Consider the following 23,106-nt stretch of genomic DNA (forward strand, 5'->3'; position numbering starts at 1 on the left):
AGAAATCCCGGATCTACTGGATTGACACGGATTCTTTGTAAAGTCAGAACTGCAATGCGCCCTTCACCCCCAGTGGAGAGTCAGGGACCAGGAAGAGGCTTTTCAGAGGGAATTCTAAAGCTCAGGACCCAGGCTGCTGCAGACCCCACCTTCAGTGACAGAGTGATTAAAATGGAGGGAACACCAGGAGTTCAGAATGAGAGCAATGCAGATGTCCCAGAGGGTAGTATGTTTGCAGGAAGTTACAGAGATAAGGAAGTGGCAAGGCCAAGGAACGATTTAAAGTCAAGATGAGGACTTTCTCAAGTATACAGCACATGAGAAATGGGTTCCATCTGCACCGATATGAAGAGTCGATATGTAAATTAGAATCGGACTGGGTGAGAGGAGAAGTTATTTAATTGTGATGTGACCTCGACACCCTGCTCTGGGGATTAGCACCTAGCTTGAGGCAAAACGACATCAGCAATGACGCAAAGGGAAACCAGGGGAAATAATCCCGTGGAAACAGTTCATAAAGCTCACCTTTTTGTAGATACTGTGAAGGTCCCGATGTAACCATAGGCTGTACAGCAGGTTGGAGGCAGCGTTTCCAGCTGGGGTGGTAACATTACTGGAAAATAGAGGCACCAAAGTTTCAGATCGCACACTGGAACCTTATAAACCATTTACAGCACAGAAATGAGCCTTGCACTCCCACTGGTTCCCAAGCAGTGTTGTGCTGTCTCCAAACCCGCTCCTGAACGGCCTGGGGTTTATATGCACTCCCCTCCTCTCCACAATGAGCTGGGGATACCGTGAGTATTGGCACTGTGGGGAGAGATGGTGGCCAGCCCACCAACCACACCCACTTCTTGTCCACCCCCAAACTGACCTCACACAATCATATGGCTTTATGGGAAACATACAAAATTCTTAGGGACTTGACAAGGTGGATGTTGAAAGGCTGCTTTCCCCTGTGGGACAGTCTAGGACCAGAGGGCATAATCCCAGAGCGAGGGCCCACCCAGTGAAGACAGAGTTGAGGAGGACTTTGTTTCTCTCAGATGGTAGTGAATCTGTAAATTCTTAGAGGTTGTTCAGGTTGGGTCATCAAGCATATTCAAGGTCAGGGTAGGGAGATTTCTAATTATCAGATCAGCCATTATCTCATTGAATGGGGATTCTGGCTCAATGGGCTGAATGGCCTCCTTCAGTTCCCACTAATAGAAAAGGTCGTCAAAAGATAGCACAAAATTATCAGGCTGAACAGCCTCCCTCTCTATTATTTCATTTTCGTAGATTAGCAGTGTCCAACAAAATGAACCCAAATGATACCAGTCCCAGCTGCAATATGGCAGCAACTTGATTAAAGGACTCAATGAGTTATGTTGTGCAAATATCAACAGGATGGGCCTGGTAGATGCTAATGGGCATACATTTCCATCTCAGAATCTTACCAAGAGCTACCCATACAGAAATAAAACATTGAGAGAGATGCAAAGATATAAAGAAATTGAAATATGGATTAGCTATTGTCCATTTTACACAATTGCTCATAGCCAAAGCCACCCCAGTACCTGGTGCCACATTGATCACATGCTCAATATTAAGACAACCCCCCGCCACCCCGTACACTGCTGTATCGTCCTGGGTGTCAGTCCCACTTACCGGTCATCGTTGCTAATGCTTACGACTTTCTTCAGGCCTCCATTCTGCACAAAGTTGCGAGTATTCTGCGGGTTATTCTGAATGAGGTTGTTCAGCACATGGCAGATAAAAGAGATCGTCTCATTAGGCATCGGAGAGACAGTGTCTGGTTCCGGGAGAACAGATAGCAGGTCGGGCATGATCAGACTGGCTGGAGGTACAGAAGAGGAGGAGAACAAATACTAAAATTTCCATTAAGTGTAAATATAAAGTCACCATGTTGTCACAGGACCATAGGGCTGCTGTCTCATTCGAGAGAGACAACTGTTGATGGTTTAACCTGAGGGTCACCATGCCTCAGGAAGTTAATGAGAGACCTTCATGGTAACCTCAATCAGTGCAGGAATTGAACCTGTACTGCTGGTGTCACTTTGTATCGCAAACCAGCTGTCCGGCAAACTGAGCTAACCGACTCTCAACTGCAGGCACAGCCGCTCAGAAAAGTCACTGCTGAGTGAGTGCTTCTCTCATGTGGTGAGTTCTGACTCCCGTTTGACCCTGGTGTTAGTGTCTGAAGCCTGTGGGGATCAATTCTACCCTCACTGACAGATAAATTGTTGACTTTAGCCACTGGATCCCACTTTCCCCCATAAGGTTCAATATAGTGTGCATAGTGTTCATTCCATGCAGGCTGCCATATTGTTGATGGCTGCTTCCTATGCATCCAGAGGGATAGGCCTGAAATATGCTACTAGAGAGGTCTGACATTAATTCCAGGCCCCTCCACCAGACTGCATTGCACACACATCACTTCCAGCAGATTTTTGTTTTAAATGCTGCACCCGCTTCCTTGAATTGAGATCACGAGTGAAAACTGCTTATTCACTTAAGAAGTTGCTTACAGCGATCACTCTTGCCCCACTTTGTAAAAGACTAGACACTGAGAACTGCCTGTGCTGACATTGGTTCTGGCAATTCCTGTCCCAGGCTTCAGCTGCAGCCCAAAGTCACACTTCTGTTTGTGACGCGATTTCAAAAAATACATTTTCCACAAGCTATTTTCTATTTAGTAAACTACATTCGACTCACTCAGTTCCTCGTGGACCTTTGGGTTTCGTGACATGTTTCTCAATAAAGAGACTGCGGCTTTCTGTACACTCGACTCCTTCGAGTACAACATCCGTCTGATGTGCTGAAGTCCATTCTCTTTCGACGTGATAATTTCAGAAATGGTGAATCCCATCTAACAATGGCCAAACATGCAAGATTGAACCCTAGATCTTATTTCACATTGTTTAATCAGCTTCCCGTCACCGGCAGGGACAGTACAATACAAGCAAACTTCAGTGATTCATTAAAGTTAAAAGGAATTGGAATCAGCAAAACACGTTGCAGCAAATTTCATCTGTCAAACCGACCACATACTGAACAATCCATTTTAAGGTCTGCACCTCAGTATCTCTTGGGAATTGGTAAGAATTGATAGTGAGAGCCAGGAAGTTAGGGTCCAAGTTCCACTCCAGGAGGTATGAGGAAAGCGTGTTCAAGTAAGTAGAATATCAACCAGCACTAATCTTTTAACACAAACCAAGGGCAGGTGGTAAGAGTGGGAACAGGCATGTGATAGAAAGAACATCGGAGATGCTACCATAATTACCCATAGCTCCAGAATATAATGTGTGGTAAATAGCATGTTACTGCAGTGATTCGGACTCCTGGAGTGGTCTACCACACAAGACCATCTATCTCAGTACTATGCCATTGACTGACCACAGTTTAAGATCAGAACTGCTGCCACTACGTTGCATTAATTTGTTAAAATGTAATGTCCTAATTACACTCAAACATTAGTGAAAGAATCACGTGGTTTCTTTATCTGCATATAGCTGTGTCTGGATGTAGGTTGCTCACTGAGCTGGGAGGTTCATTTCCAGACGTTTTGTCACCCTACTAGGCAACATCTTCAGTGGGCCTCAGGTGAAGCAGTGTACATGATTCCTGCTTTCTATTTATAGATTTGGGTTTCTTTGAGTTAGTGATGTTATTTCCTGTGGTGATGTCATTTCCTGTTCTTTTTCTCAGAGGGTGGTAGATGGGGTGTAACTTGATGTGTTTGTTGATAGAATTCTGGTTGGAATGCCATGCTTCTAGGAATTCTCGTGCGTGTCTCTGTTTGGCTTGTCCTAAGATGGATGTGTTGTCCCAATCGAAGTGGTGTCCTTCCTTATCCGTATGTAAGGATACCAGTGAGAGAGGGTCATGTCGTTTTGTGGCTAGTTGGTGTTCATGTATCCTGGTGGCTAGTTTTCTGCCTGTTTGTCCAATGTAGTGTTTGTTACCATTCTTGCACGGTATTTTATAAATGACATTAGTTTTGCTTGTTGTCTGTGTAGAGTCTTTCAAGTTCATTAGCTGCTGTTTTAGCGTGTTGATGGGTTTGTGGGCTACCATGATGCCAAGGGGTCTGAGTAGTCTGGCAGTTGGTTCCTGAGGCCCACTGAAGATGTTACCTAGTAGGGTGATGAAATATCTGGAAATGAACCTCCCAGCTCAGCGAGCAAACCTACATCCAGAACCTCAACCTGAGCTACAAATCTTCTCAAAACTCGCTAATATAGCTGTGTCTTCAAATAACATCTTTTGGGAATCTATGTGCAATTTGTAGCCAATTAGAGAGGCAGATAACTGGGGAAGTGATGAATTTAGACCCGTATGTGGCATAGGTTTAAAGGTTGTTCCTGTGCTGTTATACCTCAATGACTCTAATACACCCCAAATAACAGCAAAATAATGCGGATGCTGGAAATATAAAACAAACACAGAGAATGCTGGAGAAACTCAGCAGGTCTGGCAGCATCTGTGGAGATAGAAAGAGAGTTAACATTTTGAGTCCGGTATGACTCATAATATTTTGAGTCCCTTCACCAGGATGGAATTATGAGTCATACTGGACTCAAAATTGCTATCAATCATTACCTCAGTAAGATATGACACATTGCTAGGGAGACAGTTAGAAGCAGCAGTGATATATGTGGTCTGGCAGCATCTGCGGAGAGAGAAACAATGTTAATATTTTGAGTCCCTTCACCAGGATGGAATTAACATTGTTTCTCTCTCCACTGATGCTGCCAGACCACATATATCACTGCTGCTTCTAACTGTCTCCCTAGCAATGTGTCATATCTTACTGAGGTAATGATTGATAGCAATTTAAGATATGCCTCCTTAAAAGATACATGCATTTAATATCAAGACAGTAACATCCATACTAACGAATGTCAGTGATGTACAGAACTGATTTCACTAGGAGTGAGCACACCAAGTACATGTTGTGTCACTGGGTGATGGTTCTGTTTTGGAGTTGTATAGGCACCAGGGATAGACACACGACAGGATGGGGCTTCACAGAAACCAACATGGAGCCCAGTGTTCTCAGGTCAGGAGCAGGACTGGGATCTGTGATTTCTCTAGGCAGAAGTGGGTACTGCAGATGCTGGAGATCAGAGTCAAGATTAGAGTGGTGCCGGACAAGCACAGCAGGTCAGGCAGCATCTGAGGAGCAGGAAAATCGACGTTTCTGGCAAAATTCCTGATGAAGGGCTTTTGCCCAAAACGTCGATTTTCCTGCTCCTCAGATGCTGCCTGACCTGCTGTGCTTTTCCAGCACCACTCTAATCTTGACTCTGATCTCCAGCATCTGCAGTACCCACTTCTGCCTAGTTGATTATAACCTTACTGCGAATCCTCTTCCAAGGATGCCTAGCTTGAAGAAGTTCTCCTCCTTTGTGATTTCTCTCCCTGCCTCTGGTAAACACTAATTCATTTTGATTTGTGACCTAACTCCTGCAGTCGGGGCTTTGAATTCTGAGCTGCGGACCGTACCTGTTCACCTCAAAGAAAATCTAGCTGGATCTCACCTTGCCAGTTGCAGTAATAAAACACTGTGTGTGCATCTGCAAGAGACGGGCTGATGCCATTCTGAACATTATTTCCTGGGATTCTTTCTTACCGGTCCATTACTGGCGGAGAGATTTTGGAGAGCTCCTAGAGAAGCCTCCTGGGTGCAGTTCCTGGTACTCCTCGCGACGAGAGAAAGGTACATCCTCACCACCAAACTATGCCAAAGCCACTCAATACCCTTGGGATTCCTCTTCTCTTCCAAAGTTGGAATATTGGCCAGGTCCTCCTGATGGGATAGATTCAGAATCTATCAATAACTGGAAAAGAATCAACATGTACCTCGGGTGTAAACCATGAAATTTCTATTGTGAATCTTGCTTTATGTCAGGTTCAAGAACAGCTTCTTCCCTGCTGTTATCAGACTTATGAACTGACCTCTCAAAGAAGAATTGATCTTTCTCTGTCCCTTCTCTGTACTGTATAGTGTAACGCTATATCCTGCATTCTGTTACCCTGATGTAGAAATGTAAGGTATGATTTGCCTGGATAGCACACAAAACAATACTTTTCACTATATCTCGGTCCATGTAACAATAATAAATCAAATCGAATCAAGGATTAACATCACCTCAGAAGGCTCAGTATTTACTGGTACAATTGTACACAGAAAGAGATCTATGCCTGTTTGATCTGATTTATCTGAAATTTCCAATTTCTGGATGATCCTATCAGTTCTGGTGTACTGGGGCTAACATTCATTTGGTAACCAACAAAACTAAAACAGATTATTTGGTCATTAACTCTTTCCTTTCTGGATCTTGTTTTTCCTACATTACACCCAGTGATTACACTGAAGTAATTCATTGGTTGTAAAGCACGTTGGGACTGAGTTTCTGGAAGAAGTGACACAAAAGTCATTTATATTCTCACAATCAAGCCTGGCTGATTTAATCCAATGCTCCTCACAGTTATATTTTCCTGAAATTAAACATTAAGAGATTTCTGCACATGTAATTGTTCCTCAGGGTTGATTTTGGATTGATATGGTGTTGAGCCCTAGGCGAGGTAAATTGTGAGCACCTACCTCCTTCAGCCGTGAACTTCGTGCTCCAAAGCACCCTCCTGACTTCTTCTGTGATGAGGCAGCATTTTTCCAGGCCAGATTCTCACAGTAGGCACTTGGCAGCTCACTCTCCAGTTGGAAAGACAGGTTATGTAAGATGCACATGCAGTTCTCTGTTGACTGAGGAGAGAGCAAGGAGACTTATTCCAACCTGTCACAGACAGAACTGATTGCTAGAGAGTTCAACTCCTCAGAACTAGACACTCAAGCCTTAGACCACAGTGGGCTATCTCAAGGGGCGACTGGAAGGACAGTCTTTTTTATAAAAAGACATTCTTTCAGGGGATTGGCAGGGCCAACATTTAAAGCCCATTTCCCAATTTCCTTGGAGAAGGTGGTGGTGAGCTGCATTCTTGTATTGATGCAGTCCATGTGGCGTGCAGACACCCACACTCTTGTTAGGGAGGGGTTTCCAGGATTTGAACCCAGCCACAGTGAAGGAATGGTGTGCGATATGGTACCAGATAGGATGGTGTATGGTTTGAAGGGATCTCACTGGTGGGGTTGTTCCAGTCTGCATGGAAGATGGAGGCAACAAGACAGGACAGATTGAAGTAGGGGTCGAGAGTGTGGTGCTGGAAAAGTGCAGCTCCTGCTCCTTGGATGCTGCCTGACCTGCTGTGCTTTTCCAGCACTACACTCTTGACTCTGATCTCCAGTGTCTGCAGTCCTCACTCTCTCCAGATTGAAGTAGGTCCAGCAATATGGAGACTCACCAGCCTGGTCTCTAACATAGGCTCAAGGACATTCAAGCCCTTGAGGAGCTGTCTGCAGCTTATTGTTCTCAGGAGCAGATTAAAACTCTCCACTACCTTTCACACAAAGGTGCATTTTCAACTGACTAGCTACTTCAGAGAGGTGGAATTCCATCATGGAAAAAAATATTATATTGTAACAGGTGCTGTTATACTGCGGATGTGGTGACAATGTCACTGGGTTGGAAATCCAGAATCACGAAGTTGAAGGATAACTAATTATAACTACTTTTTTCAAAAAAAAGAGGGACAGAAAGCAGGTAAACTCAAACCAGTTAGCCTAATATCTGCCAGAGGAAAAAAGGTTCAAAGTTCTTATGAAAGATGTTTAGCAGGTTTTTCAAGGCAATCAGGCAAAGTCAACATGTTTTAGTGAAAAGAAAATCATTTCCAACCAATCTGTTGAAGTGTTTTGAGGAAGAAATGCATGCTGTAGAAGGGGAAATTGGTGGATGTATAGACTTAAATTTCCAGAAGGCATTTGATTAGGTATGACATCAAAGGTTATTGTGGAAAATAAAAGTTCATGGTCCAGAAGAATAGTTGGCAAACAGGAAGCAGAAAGTGAGGGCAAATGGGTCTTTTTCAAGTTTGGCAAGTGGTTTGGCACAGAACTGATGCTGGGACCTCAACTGTTTGTAATTTACATAAATAATTTAGTTAAAGTGACAGAAGATGTGTTTTGCTAAATTTGTTCATGGCGCAAAGCTAGGTAAGACAGTAAATTGCGAAAAGGGCATAAGGAGACTACAAGATAAGTGAGGTGGCAAATGGAGTATAATGTCAGAAAATGTGAAATTATCCTTTCTGGCAGGAAATATAAACAAGAAGCATTTGATCTAAATGGTGAGAGATTGCAGAGCTCTGAGATGAATCTGAACCTGAAGATCTGAAGAACAGTCACATTAGATTTAATACGTTAACTCAATTCTACTCTCCATTGATGCTGCCGGACCTGCTGAGGTTCTCCAGCAGTTTCTGTTTCTATTTCATTGTAATTTCCTCATTTTTGTATTTTAAAGTGTTACTTATAAAACTCTGAACCAATGTGCCTTTTCAACTACTTTTTCAAGCTCAGTGCCAGTACTAATGGATCACCCTTGCTCTTTGTTCTTTCACCTCCTTTAGAATTGTTTTATATTTTCTCTCTTTCCAAAATGCATCACTTCACACTCTTTTGTTCAGTTCCTTTTGTTTGAAGTGGTCTTTGTGCCAGTTTTTGCTGGTTATTTATTTCCTGGAATCCACAGCTCATGTCTGCGATGGTTCAAAAGGGAATGATCAGAGGAACAGCAGGATGGGGTATGGGCTGGTTTCAAACTCTTCCAGGGATGGAACATGAGCACTGGTGGAGGGGCTTGGAGGAATCACACCATAAAGCCTTGATTTACCTTATCGTCCTCTTGATTATTGGCAATGGTGAACTGAATGAAGTGGACAAGGGAATCAATCAGCCCCTCACATTCTCTCATTTGTTTTCGGCCCTCTGGACTGGCTGAGCTCAGGTTTCTGTAGAGAGAGAGACAGTGGGAGCTCAGCAATCAATGCAAACTAACTTCAATTCTTTACAATTCTGATCAATTATTACATCAGACTTTACATGGTGGCCACTGTACATTGTAAGCGAATTAGTTAGGTTATTACAATTGTATAAAGCAGACTATTCTGCACAGAGACATTGAATTTTATTGCAAATTCTGTAATATTCAAGGTGAAACGCTTTCTGAATTCTTTGTTCTAAATTTTACAAAGCAAAGTACATTTTAAGAAAAAAAGCTACGTTACATGTATGCAGACAACCAATTTCCAATTCTAAGTGGCCAAAAAGCAAATGGATAACTGGAGTCCATAAGATGCTTTATATCCACATGTTAAAGAACACAATACAAATGATCTTATTTCTGTCATGGTCTGTTAGTGTTACTGGTCAGGTCAGCATTTCTGGTTCATTCCCAAGTGGGTGGGTTGGTAGGCCATTTCAGAATAACCGTGTTGCTTTGGTTCTGGAGACATAGGTCAGATTGAGTAAGGTTGGCAGATTTCCTTCCCTAAAAGGTTACTGGCAGGTTTTAGATGATAGTCACCATCAATCAGACTGGCCTTGCATGGGTTGAAATAAATTCTTCCAACTGCCATGGTGGGATTTGAAACTGTGTCTCCAAAGCATTAGCCTCTGGATTATTATGACACACCGCCATAGCTTAGTCAGAGGAAAAGGCCCTTATATTTTTTAAAGTCTTTATGTTATTAACTGAAAGAACTGAATCTTGGTTCAGTGACCAAAGGAGAAAGTGAGGTCTGCAGATGCTGGAGATCAGAGATGGAAATGTGTTGCTGGAAAAGTGCAGCAGGTCAGGCAGCATCTAGGGAACAGGAGAATCGACGTTTCGGGCATTAGGGCTAATGCCCGAAACGTCGATTCTCCTGTTCCCTAGATGCTGCCTGACCTGCTGCGCTTTTCCAGCAACACATTTCCATCAGTGACCAAAGGCCAAGATATGACACACAGACAGCCACATTTTGGCATTGTATTGTCATTAGCTTGCATCTGGTAATGGAGTCTGATCTGAGATGATCTAACAGAGTTGATGTGCCAACAGGTGAAGGATACAGTTTGAATAATCTATGACTAAATTTGCTTGACCCCATGGGCAATGTCATTGCTGCAGCTTTTACAGAATGTTTCCTGCGGTAGAGAGATAACATTCACAGCCAAGCTAAATAAACAAGGAACAAACTGACATACTACAAGCTGAATGCACATAGTGGGTGAGGGTACATCTGTCACCTGTAATGTTACTAACCCTCCCGGACTAGTCTGGAGTATACAGGGACAGAAGATTAATTTCCAAAACAGTAAAACCTGAAAGCAAATCTTCTGAGACAATAAAAACAAGTTTTGCTTTTTATTTGTTTGAGCACTTTTGTTATATAAAGTGCACTGGTGGTGGGGAAATAAGAGACAGGAGTCATCCAATCAGGTGATGAATAACACCTTTAGTGTCCAATCAGATGTGGGGAAGTTGGGTGATATAATGATGGATGGGTTAAATGACCATTTGGGGGGAAACATTGTGATGATTGATGTATCAGTCATCCAATGGCAGGAGGTGGGTGGCAGTGCAGCAGAGGGAATAATGGTGGTCATGTAATTTACTCCAGGAATATATCCCACAGGATTTGGCAACTGTTCTGGATAGCCTGGTGGAGTTGGAATCTGGATACTGTTTTATTTTGCTATCTCTTAATCAAATTTAGTTCTACAGTTTAAGGATTAGCAGAATTTCTGAAAATGTTAGTGTCTAGAATCCAGGTTTTTAGCAGGAGAAGGCATAAAACAAATCCATTTAGATTAATATTTAACAGAGAGTCAGGTGCAAAGTTTACAACACAGCTGACGCGTCTATCTATTATACTTGTGAAATATTTATACTCATGTTTCCAGGGTGATGAATAAGAGAAGAACTTTTAAACAACTACATAATTCAATGGTGATTTTTGTGTTTGTTCCCTTTGAGTAGCTCAGGAGATAAGATTGTTCAGTTTTTGACCAAAAGAAAGGAGCAATTAATGCAGTTTAATGGCACCTACATATTAATTTGGAGGCCCAGACTAATGGTCTGAAGGCATTGGTTCACTCCTCCCCCAACCGAGTGCAGCTGGTGAAATTTTAAATTGAACTACACTGCTGTAGGTTTGGAGTCACATGTAGGCCAGACCAGGTAAGGACAGCAGATTTCCCTCCTTAAATGGTATGAATGAACCAAATGGGTTTCTGCAACAATTGACAATGATTATTCTATTACTCTAGCTATTAATTACTGATTATTTTATTGAATTCAAATTTTACAATGTGCCATGGTGGGATTTGCCCACAGACAATTAGGGTCTCTAGATTATTAGCCTCATGACATAATTATCGTGACTAGTCTCATTGTGATAAATGAGAGATGGAATACAACTTCATCGTTGAAATATCATTGTGTTCTGGTGCGTGAGCCTTGAAGTGTCCTCACATTCCTGTGATTTGATAATGACTCAACCAGAATACAAACATGTTTCAGTTTATGATGCCAAATTGGAATCACCCGTCACTCCTGTAAACTGTAGTTTACTTTGTGAATAACTATATCCACTTTTCCAATAGATGTAATTCTCTTTCCTGTTACACTGGGGCAGACCCCAACATTACCAAGTTGGCAAAGCCACGTTATCTTCATTTAGAAGGAAGTGAGAGTCACATTGTCACAATCTGCAAAGCTTTCACCTAGGCCTGGGAGAGAGGCATTGCACATGCTGCTGATCCACAGGGCCTGTGCTCGAGAGAGTCCTGAACTCATTGGCCGCACACCAGCATCAAAACACATGGGAGTGGAGGGCAAATTCACCCCAAAACACCCAGGAACATTCAATCACTGGGGCACCGTCAGTAAGAAGGGGAGATGTCCTCTTAGTATTCTGTCATTCTATGATTCTATAACTTCATCAGCCTCTGTTCAAATAGTAATAGAGTGGAGATTCCTCCTTTTCCGTGTGTTTAAATAATTCACTGATTGGCGTAAGTAAATCAAATAAAGATGTCTCTCTGGATAACATTGTTCCTTATCATCTTACATCTACCCTATCAACAAATCCCTTCGTAATCTCAATCTTTCTCGAGAAAGATTTTCAGTTTTCACAGTCATGTACTATATTTTCATCTGCTGGCGATGTTAGAAATATGAATGTCTTGCCAGAGGGAAATTAATCAAGCAGAAAATGACAGATTTTCATGTTAAGATTCAGTCCCCACCCTTGGGAAGAGTTGCTCATTGCTGCATATGCTCCAATGCCTTGCTATAGTGTCAGGTTTAAATCCATGAATTAGTGAGTGTTGTGCGTGAATTCAGAGAAGGCAAGAATCTGGCTTCTTGCCCCACTGCACCCAGCAGTCATTTACCTAAAGGGATAGGCCCAGATTTGAATTTGTTGGGAGTTACTTTTCCCTGCCAAAATGAATTATTTCACCACATTGAACTTCGTCACTACTGCTTAGAATGATTAAAAAAAAAATTGCTGAGAAAACCCGCAGCACCTACAGAGTTAGAAACAGTGTTGACAGGCTGAATGTTATCAGGAATTCGTTAAGTGTCAAGTTTCATGAATAGGTTTCTCTCTGTGACCCTAGCGAGTTTTCTCTTACTGCCTCCCCTACGTCAAATAAAAGCAAAATGCTGCCGATGTTGGAAATCTGAACAAAACTCAGAAAGTGCTGGAGAAATTCAGCAGGTCTGGCAGCACTTGTGGAGAGGGAGCTAATGTTAAGTCCAGTGTGACTTTCTCTTCAAACTGTTTTCATCAGAACTCTCCCAGAACTCCATCATTATGAATGCTTCCAGACTCTATGGCATCCATTCATCATATTCTCCCACTTATTGCAGGCAGGATTCCCGGGATTCTTGTTTCCCAACTATGCTCAAGCAAAGACAGTTTGCAACTGCCTTGCATGGTGCCACCTTACCAGGAAATGCCAGCCAAATAGAGACTGGTTATCTTTGGGAGCTGTTGATCAGCACTGGAAGCCTACCCGATCATCATCCAACCGTGATGTTGTCAGTCCCTTGTCTCTGGGTCTTATGGGCAGATGGAGCACAAAGAAGGGCAGTAGTGGGTGGCTTTCAGCTGTGACCCTCTTCCTCACCATCCGTGCCCTTGATTGCCTCAGCTAACAGCAAATAGAGTGCCCCTCCTCCTCCCCAACACAATTTAGTGGGGAGGTCACCCTGGCTTCCTAGTTAGGCAACAAACCACTTTTCTCACCTACAAGGGAGGCAGGTTATTGGTCCAATGACCATGAATCGGACACTCAAGGGCTTTAATTGCTGAGAAGGTGACCCATGGTCTCTGTGGTGCTGAGGTGACAGAGAATGGGCAAGTGCCACTCCTGAGCCAACTTGCCCACTTCCTTGCTCTTTTCACCACCTTCCTCGCCACCTCCAAGGAGGGGGAAAATTGCACCGGGAACAGCATTGCAGAGCAAAAAGGTCCTTACGCTGTTACGCTGAATAAGACCTGCCCTAATGTTATTAGTGGGCTTAATGAATGATTCAATTGCAATTTCATGAAACTGACAAGACTTGTCGAGGGGTGAGCTGCCAATTTAGTGAGGCTGATGCCACATATTGTCCAGTAAATTGTAACGATTCACAGCTCACCAAGAATCTCTCCCTCTGGACGGTCTACAAATGCTGTAGAACTCGCCATGATTTTGCCAACAAGTCCTAGGGCCAGTATATTTGTTCAGAACTCCTGTGCCCACTAATTTGAGCATGGTTTTTAAAGGAATTAGAATATCGAACCAATGAGTTCCATTCAGACATAAGATGATGTTCTTTGGTAAAAGTACCGAAAACCCATAAAGATCTCGGACTATGACTGCTTCATCTCCTTTGTGCAGTGTTTACTGTCTCCCTCCTCACCTGCTGGTTTAAGTTTGGGCTCAGTGCCATTCAGGTATTGGTGACTCGCCCTTATCATCAGCGTGTCTCAACATGGCTTGTGAGTCAGCAACCAAACAGTTGCCTGGGAGAATACAGTCAGTTGCTATTTAGCAAAGCTCAAATACAGAGTTAAAGATGGGAGACAGGGGTGTAGCTAGAGGACAAATTATGAGAAAAGTGTTTGCAGTGTGTGAGTCTCACCTGCCAGATCTTTGGGAACGCAAAACAGCGGCTGATTGTTTTGCAACACCTTTAGCATTGAGCACATGGGCAAAGCGTTTGTATTACTTTAAGGCAGAGAGAACTTAGAGCAGCTGGGATTGTTCTTCTTAGAGCAAAGAATAAAAAAGGAAGATATAATAGAGGTGTTCAGAACAATTTATAATTATGAACAGTTTTTTAAAAATTGGTTCAGGGAGTGGGGCTTGTTGACTGGACCAGCATTCGTTCCCATGAGGTGGGAGGGAACTCCATGATTTTGACTCCTATGACACTGAGGGAACAGCAATATATTTCCAAAGTCAGTGTCTTCAAGAGGATCCTGAAAATGGCGGTGTTTCCATATACCTGCTGTCCTTGTATTTAATTAATTAAGGAGAAATTATTTCCATTAGGTGGCAGATGGGTCAGTAACCAATGGTCAAAGATGTTAGATAACTGCGAAAAGAACCAGGGAGGTGATGAGAATGATTAATTGCAGCAAATTGGTTTGCCATGTACTGCCTGAAATGACATAGAAAGAAAGTCAGTAATAACTTTCAAAAGCAAATTGCATAAATACTTGAATAGGAAAACATTTGCAGGGAAGAGAGACAAAGAGATTGCAGAAGAAAGATGACCCGAATGGTCCCACGATTCAATGAAAGCTGCTTGTCCTAGAGGGAGAAATCTTTGGCCCTTGTGCTTCTCCTATTTCTAGATCTCTATTCCATCACCGTTAACCCTCCCCTCTGAACACAGAACACAGAACAATACAGCACAGAACAGGCCCTTCGGCCCACGATGTTGTGCGAACTTCTAACCTAGATTAAGTACCCATCCATGTACCTATCCAAATGCCGCTTAAAGGTCGCCAATGATTCCGACTCTACCACTCCCACGGGCAGCGCATTCCATGCCCCCACCACTCTCTGGGTAAAGAACCCACCCCTGACATCACCCCTATACCTTCCACCCTTCACCTTAAATTTATGTCCCCTTGTAACACTCTGTTGTACCCGGGGAAAAAGTTTCTGACTGTCTACTCTATCTATTCCTCTGATCATCTTATAAACCTCTATCAAGTCACCCCTCATCCTACGCCGTTCCAACGAGAAAAGGCCGAGAACTCTCAACCTATCCTCGTACGACTTCCTCTCCATTCCAGGCAACATCCTGGTAAATCTTCTCTGCACCCCCTCCAAAGCTTCCACATCTTTCCTAAAGTGAGGCAACCAGAACTGCACACAGTACTCCAACTGTGGCCTAACCAAAGTCCTGTACAGCTGCAACATCACTTCACGACTCTTGAATTCAATCCCTCTGCTAATGAACGATAATACTCCATAGGCCTTCTTACAAACTCTATCCACCTGAGTGGCAACCTTCAAAGATCTATGTACATAGACCCCAAGATCCCTCTGTTCATCCACCTGACTAAGAACCCTACCATTAACCCTGTATTCCACATTCTTATTTGTTCTTCCAAAATGGACAACCTCACACTTGGCAGGGTTGAACTCCATCTGCCACTCCTCAGCCCAGCTCTGCATCATATCTAAGTCCCTCTGCAGCCGACAACAGCCCTCCTCACTGTCCACAACTCCACCTATCTTCGTATCATCTGCAAATTTACTGACCCACCCTTCGACTCCCTCATCTAAGTCATTAATAAAAATTACAAACAGCAGAGGACCCAGAACTGATCCCTGCGGAACTCCACTTGTAACTGGACTCCAGGCTGAATATTTACCATCTACCACCACTCTCTGCCTTCGACCAGTTAGCCAGTTTTCTATCCAATTGGCCAAATTTCCCTCTATCCCATGCCTCCTGACTTTCCGCATAAGACTACCATGGGGAACCTTATCAAATGCCTTACTAAAATCCATGTACACTACATCCACTGCTCTTCCCTCATCCACATGCTTGGTCACCTCCTCGAAGAATTCAATAAGACTTGTAAGGCAAGACCTACCCTTCACAAATCCGTGCTGGCTGTCCCTAATCAAGCAGTGTCTTTCCAGATTATCCTATCCCTCAGTACCCTTTCCATTACTTTGCCTACTACAGAAGTAAGACTAACAGGCCTGTAATTCCTGGGGTTATCCCTATTCCCTTTTTTGAACAGGGGCACAACATTCGCTTCTCTCCAGTCCCCTGGTACCACCCCCGTTGCCAGTGATGACGAGAAGATCATTGCCAACAGTACTGCAATTTCTTCTCTTGCTTCCCACATAATCCTAGGATATATCCCGTCAGGCCCCGGGGGACTTTTCTATCCTCAAGTTGTTCAAAATGTCCAACACATCTTCCTTCCTAACAGGTATCTCTTCTAGCTTACCAGTCCATTTCACACTCTCCTCTTCTACAATACGGTCCCTCTCGTTCGTAAATACTGAAGAGAATTACTTGTTCAAGACCTCTCCTATCTCTTCCGAAGACCTCTGTATTCTTCAGAATTGGGACAGGTATCAATTCTGTTTTATTTCCTCAGGCTCTGCTTGAGATTTTCTCGAAGGTACTTTTTGATTTCAAGGCTAATGCCTTTTCGTTATCATGGACTCATTTTTAACTGCTGCAGTTTCGTAGTAGCAGCACTTCCTGCATTTGATATATGGGGTATCTGAACTCTGACCAAAACAGAAATAGAAGAACTCTATTATCTTCAACTGTCACTACTCCATTAAATTTAGAGCCACAAGTCACAGGAAAGCATTGATTTCCCAGGCACCACGGTATTTAAATTGGCACAGACAACAGGCAGAAGGTGACAACAAATGTTTTTTTCAAAATGACTGACATGTCTACATACACAAGGCCATCACCCTAAGCCCACCTTCCACAGACAGATGAGGTCATAGCTAATGTGTTTCCATTGCACATTCATAAAGCTGATCGATTTTAACCAGCCATTTCAAGCTATCTCTGATTTCAATCTCAGCTTTAATTTAACAATTACAATATCTACCCTCTATGTGTAGGTCTGAAGGAGATTGGTGAGGTCCTCAATGAATATTTATCCTCAGTGTTTACTGTGGAGAAAGACATGAAAGACTTGGGAACTTGGGGTACTGGTCATGTGTTGGGGACAGTCCATGTCACAGTAGAGGAGATGTTGGATGTATGAGGATGTATGAAGGTGGATAAATCTTGTGATCCTGACCAGGTATTTCCAAGAACACTGCAAGAGGCTAGAGAACAAATTGCTGGGCCCCTGGCTGATATTTTTGCAACACTGTTAGTCATGGGCAAGGTCCTGGACGACTGGAGGATAGTAAATGTTGTGACCTTTATTCAAGAAGGGCTGCAAAAAGAAATTCCGAGGAACTATAGACCAGTAAGCTTAACATGTAGTGGGTAACTTACTTGAGAAGATTCTGAGGGATAAGATATACAGGAATTTGGAAAGATAGGGCTTGATTAAGAATGATCAGCATGACTTAGTGCAGGGGAGATCATGCCTCACAGATTTGTTAGAGTTCTTTGATGAAGTGACCAGGAAGGTTGATGAGGGCAGGGCAATAGATGTAGTCTATATGGATTTCAGTCAGGCCTTTGATAAGGTTGCACATGATAGGCTACTCTGGAAGGTTAGATCACACGGAATCCAGGGTGAGCTGGCAAATTGAATACACAATTGGCTTGATCAAGGAGGAAAGGGCAGTAGTTTAAGGTTAGAGGGGAAAGAATAAAAGTGAACCTGAAGGGCAGCTTTTTTTTATAACACAGAGGTGCATATTCCATGCAAATGGAATGAGCTGCCTGCAGAAGTGGTTGAGGTGGGTACATTAACAACATTTAAAAGGCATTTGGACAAGTACATGGATAGGAAAGATTTAGAAGAATAAGGACTGAGTGCAGGGAAATAGGGTTAGCATTGATGGACATTTTGATCGGCATGGACCAGGTTGGGCCAAAAGGCCTGTCTCCGTGCCGTAGGACTCTTAACTCTAGGACTCTATGACTCTTGCAGTTTTCATTTTCCCTCCTGCCCACTCCTCCTACACTTGCAACCTTCTTACTCCCTCTAGTCTCCCTTCCACCTTTAATTCACCTCCATTTCCACCAGCCACCCCCACATCCTCCCTCTCTCATGTCCTCTGTCTGTTTTCCATTCTCCAACCCTCTAGCCTAACAACATCCACAGTGACCTCTTCTGTCTCTTTCACCATCGCAGCTTTCCTCACTCCCCTTTCTCTGACTCTGCCACCCTCTGTGTCTCACACACCTCTCAAGTCTTGTGAATCCACTCTACTACTGCACACCTTCTTCCTCCAATCACTGGCTTGTTCTGTCCAGTGGTTGCTGCTAATTGGCTCACTACTTAGCCTACCAGCAGTAAGCAATAATAAGGGAGAGTCTCTGACTGGAGGAGGTAGTCTCAGAATAAAGGGGCCTGAATTTAAGACTGAAATGGGGAGGTATTTCTCCTCTCAAAGGGTTGTAGGTCTTTGGAACTCCTTGACACAGAAAGCTGTGGAGGTAGAGTCCTTGTGTATATTTAAGGCTGGGATAGATGTATTTTTGATCAGTCATGGATGAAAGGTTACAGGGAAAAGTCAGGAAAGAGAATGTGAGGAATATCAGATCAGCCATGATCCTATTGAATGGTAGAGCAGGCTTGAGGGGCTGAATGGCCTTCTCCTGTCCCTATTTCATATGGTCTTTTTGAAGCAGCCTGTCATTCCAGTGCAGGCTCTCTGAAGGAGCTGTTGCCCAATTAGTCCCACGTCCCTGCTCATTCCCCACAGATCTGCAGTTTCTTTGTTATCATTTCAATTCTCTTTCAGAAGTTACGACCCAATCTGCTTTCACTGTTCGTTCAGGCAGTGAATTCCCGAATACCATTTGCTTCCTTTATTTAAAGAGTTTCCTCAGTTCTCTGTCAGCTTGGAAAGAAGTCTCATTTGCACTGTTCAAACGGTTCACACATTTGAATACATCCATCAAATCCCTCCTGCTCTGCTCCCTCCAACCTTGCTCTCTGCTTAAAGGAGAACATGGCCTAGTTCTTCAGCCTCTCCATGTAACTGGTAGTATGCTAACAAGCCAGTCAACCCCAATATTTCATTGCCTATAGCAGATTCGTAGCGGACTTGACTGGGTTGTTTCCCCTGTGGGAGAGTCTAGAACCAGAAAGCATAATCTCAGATTAAAGCATCACCCATTTAAGACACAGATGAGGAGGCATTCTTCTCTCAGAACATACTGAATCTGTAGAATTCTTAATCATAGAGGGCTGTAGCAGCTGGGTTGTCAAGTTATATTCAAGGCTGAGATAGATCGATTGTTAATCAGGAAAGGAGTCAAGGGTAATGGGGAAAAGGCAGAAAAGTGGAGCTGCGGATTATCAGATCAGCCAGGATCTCACTGAATGGCAGTTCAGATACAATGGGCTGAATGGCCTAATTTTGTTCCTGCTTCATACGGTCTTTTAATATGGTTGGCATGAGCAGGCTGTATGTAGGCTGTTTCTTATACCTAACATAGCATGGTTCGGAAGGGGTACATGATACTTCAGCAGGAACACTAATACCTTCTTGAGACTGAAACCACTGGAAGACATGTGTCTTTATATTCAAGTTATTACAGCAAGAAAGGGTTGGAGCTACGCTACAGTTGGATTGCAAAATAATGGTCAGATTACACCTGGAGTGGCTGTGTTTAGGCATTGGCACCACACCACAAGGAGGAGACAGTGGTTCTGGAGAGAGGGCAGCAGAGAGTAACTAGATGGTGGTGGGGCTGAAAGAGTTAAATGGATGATAACAGAATGCACGTAGATAATTTAGGGTGATCTAATTGATGTATTTAAGATAATTAAGGGATTGGATAAGACAGATTGAGAGAAACCATTTCCTCTGCTGGGGAGTCTAAAACAAGGAGGCACATGTTTAAAATTAGAAGTTTCAAACCATAAAATCAGGAAGCACATCATCACATAGGGTGTGGTTACAAAGGATTCTGCCCACAGCTTATTATGAAGAGTTCTCTACTGTGCGAGTACTGAGTATGAACAGTTAACAGCTGAAATGCGTCAACACATTGAGGATCAGAACAGGAACCTTAACGTTTGCAAGTGAAGGAAACTTGCCTGAATTTTCCAGCTGAAACTTCTATGCACATAAACAACTCCTCACTAATTCTCAATACTGTGGTGGGGAGCCCATTGGAATCTCATTGAAATCAAAAGCTTAAGCCAGCCAATTGCAGTCTCCATTGTGTGGCCAGGCAGAAAACTGAAAACCTCCTTCCCCACACAGTCTCACAGCATAAAAGGAGGCTGTTTGGCCATCATGCCCATATGACTTTTTGATAGAATATTTATATACATAAATGATTTGGAGGAAGGTATAGCTAGTCTGATTAGCAAGTTTGCAGACGACACTAAGATTGGTGGACTAGCAGATAGTGTTAGAGAATACAGCAGAGTATAGATAGATTGGAGAGTTGGGCAGAGAAATGGCAGAGGGAGTTCAATCCGGGCAAATGTGAGGTGATGCATTTTGGAAGATCCAATTTGAGAGTGAACTATACAGTAAAGTCTGAGGGAAAATTGACGTACAGAGAGATCTGGGTGTTCAGGTCCATTGTTCCCTGAAGTTGGCATTGTGGGTCGATAGAGTGGTCAAGAAGGCATATGGCATGCTTTCCTCCATTGGATGGGGTTTGAGTACAAGTGTTGGCAGGTCATGTTACAGTTGTATAAGACTTTGGCTCGGCCACATTTGGAATATTGCGTACAGTTCTGGTTGCCACATTACCAAAAGGATGTGGATGCTTTGGAGAGGGTGTAGTGGAGGTTCACCAGGATGTTGCCTGTTATGGAGGGCACTAGCTATGAAGAGAGGTTGAGTAGATTAGGATTATTTTTATTAGAAAGATGGAGGTTGAGGGGGGAACCTGATTGAGGTCTACAAAATCATGAGAGGATTAGACAGGGTGGATAGCAAGAAACCTTTTCCCAGAGAGGGGAAATCAATTACAAGGGGTCATGAGTTCAAAGTGAGAGGGGAAAAGTTTAGGGGAGATATGCATGGAAAGTTCTTTATGCAGAGGGTGGTGGTTGCCTGGAACGCATTGTTAGTGGAGGTGGAAGAGGTGGGTACAATAGCGTCATTTAAGATGTATCTAGACAGATACATGAATGGGCAGGGAGCAGAGGGATATAGATCCTTAGAAAATAGGTGATAGGTTTAGACAGAGGATATGGATCAGTGCAAGCTTTGTTCTTTGCCTAATTAGTTCCACTGCCCCTGCACCTCCCCCTTTGAATCTGATTATTACTGAATTCAAGACCATTTGCCCAAGCATTTGAAATTCCTAAGCATTTCACAAGCAATATTTGGGCTGAAATCTGCCACAAATCACATTACTTCACTTGATATTCTATTTGTTTGTTGTTGGAGAAGTGGTGATGTAGAGGTAATGTTGCTGAATTTGTGTTTTCCAGAGACCCAGGTTAAATACACTGAGAAAATGATTCAATTCCCATCATACCAGCTGGTGAAATTTAATACCAAGTTATAAAGCTGGTCTAAGCGTGACAACTATTGTCAATTGTTGCAAAAATTTCATCAGCTTCACTTTTAGGGAAGGTAATCTGCCAATCTCACCTGGTCCAGCCTTCATATGACACCAGGCATATTCAGTGATGTGGTAGACTCTTAAGTGCCCTCCAAAATGGCTGACCAAACCACTCAGTTCAAGACGGGCAACAAATGCTTTTGGAGCACTGTTCACAGAAAGAGTATCGAGGTAAAGTATTAACTGTGCTCTGGCAATCCTATGTTTCCTACAACAAAAACTATTGAATGCTGTTGCAGCAAGAATGCCCGAACAGGCAACTGTGAAATGGTCCAGTTAATTCCATCTGCACCATCCCCCTCATAGTGCTCATCAATTCTTCCATTTTCAAATATTTATCCAATTTCCTTTTGAAACTTGTTGTTGAAACCACTTTCCACTGCCCTCTCACAACGTGCTGGTTAAGAAAACTCTTCTCGTTACTCCCTCTGGTGCTTTTTCTACCATCTGATGCCCAGATTCCCCGGTTGCTGGGATCTGTACTATTTGACCTGGCGGTGTGTGCAGGCCAAGGGCTCAGTTGATCGTTCTTTTTGAAGTCCCCCATTGAGCCCAAAAAAATCAAGGCAGAGAACTCCAGGGTCGTACTGAGGGTGTCCTGCATTGTCTTTCAGGTGAAAGGTTAAACTGAGGTCCTGACAGATGGGTGAGAAGGTCCCGCAGCACAAAGATAAACACAAGAGGTGTCCTGACTGATGTTTAACCCGCTATCAGCTGATTGTTTGGAATTAATCATATTGCTGTTTGTGGGAGCTATCTGTGCACATATTGTCAGTGAGACTACAGCATTGGCTACAATTCATAAATACGTTGATGGCTACAAAGTGATTTGGAGCATCCAGTGGCTGCAAAAGGTGCTACATAAATGCAGGGTTTGTTTAAAAGGTGGGCTCCATGCTGCACTCATACTTGCAATGATACAACAAAGTTCCCAGCCTTTGATAGCACAGAAATACAGCGCTTGGTTGACAGGTTGTGGTTGGCATGCCCTCTCATATTTCACACCAGAAACTGGAAGCCAACTTTGAGACCACGCCACATGAAAGGTTTGCCTTTTATCATAGCTCTGCACCTGTGACCACTTTTTTAAAAAATAGATTGCAGAATGCAAAATGAAAGCAGAAGGTGTCTCTAGGCAAACGTTTTCATGAAAGCCAGAAGTGAAGGGAGCCACCTAGTTAGGTTCTTGATGTGGATTAAGAGAACATGTTTCTCTTTGTTATATCAGGGCGGATAAATCATATAATGTCTGACCTAAAGAAAATTCTACAGAACCATTCATAGATTAAGGACGTTTCAAAGTACTTTACAAGAAATAAAACAAAATCTTTTCATGTAGAAAACCACAGTCACCACTTTACACAGCACAAGATTCCAGGAAAAGCAAGTGTGACACAATCAGATACTCTCTGCTTAGGTATTACCAAAGGGA

The 23,106-nt window shown here is 43.1% G+C and overlaps 1 protein-coding gene across 3 annotated transcripts in view; it reads right to left on the reverse strand.

Annotated features, from left to right (window-relative positions):
* Window positions 1-23,106, reverse strand: part of LOC122559782 (plakophilin-2-like) — a 52,914-nt gene that overhangs the window by 2,725 nt on the left and 27,083 nt on the right. For all 3 annotated transcript variants that reach the window (XM_043709799.1, XM_043709798.1, XM_043709800.1), the window contains exons 7-12: window positions 8,799-8,916; window positions 6,614-6,772; window positions 5,639-5,815; window positions 2,719-2,872; window positions 1,651-1,840; window positions 526-613 (exon numbers count right to left, since the gene is read on the reverse strand). In XM_043709799.1, the coding sequence (XP_043565734.1) occupies window positions 526-613; window positions 1,651-1,840; window positions 2,719-2,872; window positions 5,639-5,815; window positions 6,614-6,772; window positions 8,799-8,916 (886 nt within the window). The remainder of the gene's footprint in view (window positions 1-525; window positions 614-1,650; window positions 1,841-2,718; window positions 2,873-5,638; window positions 5,816-6,613; window positions 6,773-8,798; window positions 8,917-23,106) is intronic.

This window comes from Chiloscyllium plagiosum, chromosome 19 (genome assembly GCF_004010195.1).
Source record: "Chiloscyllium plagiosum isolate BGI_BamShark_2017 chromosome 19, ASM401019v2, whole genome shotgun sequence".
Classification (NCBI taxonomy): Eukaryota; Metazoa; Chordata; class Chondrichthyes; order Orectolobiformes; family Hemiscylliidae; genus Chiloscyllium; species Chiloscyllium plagiosum.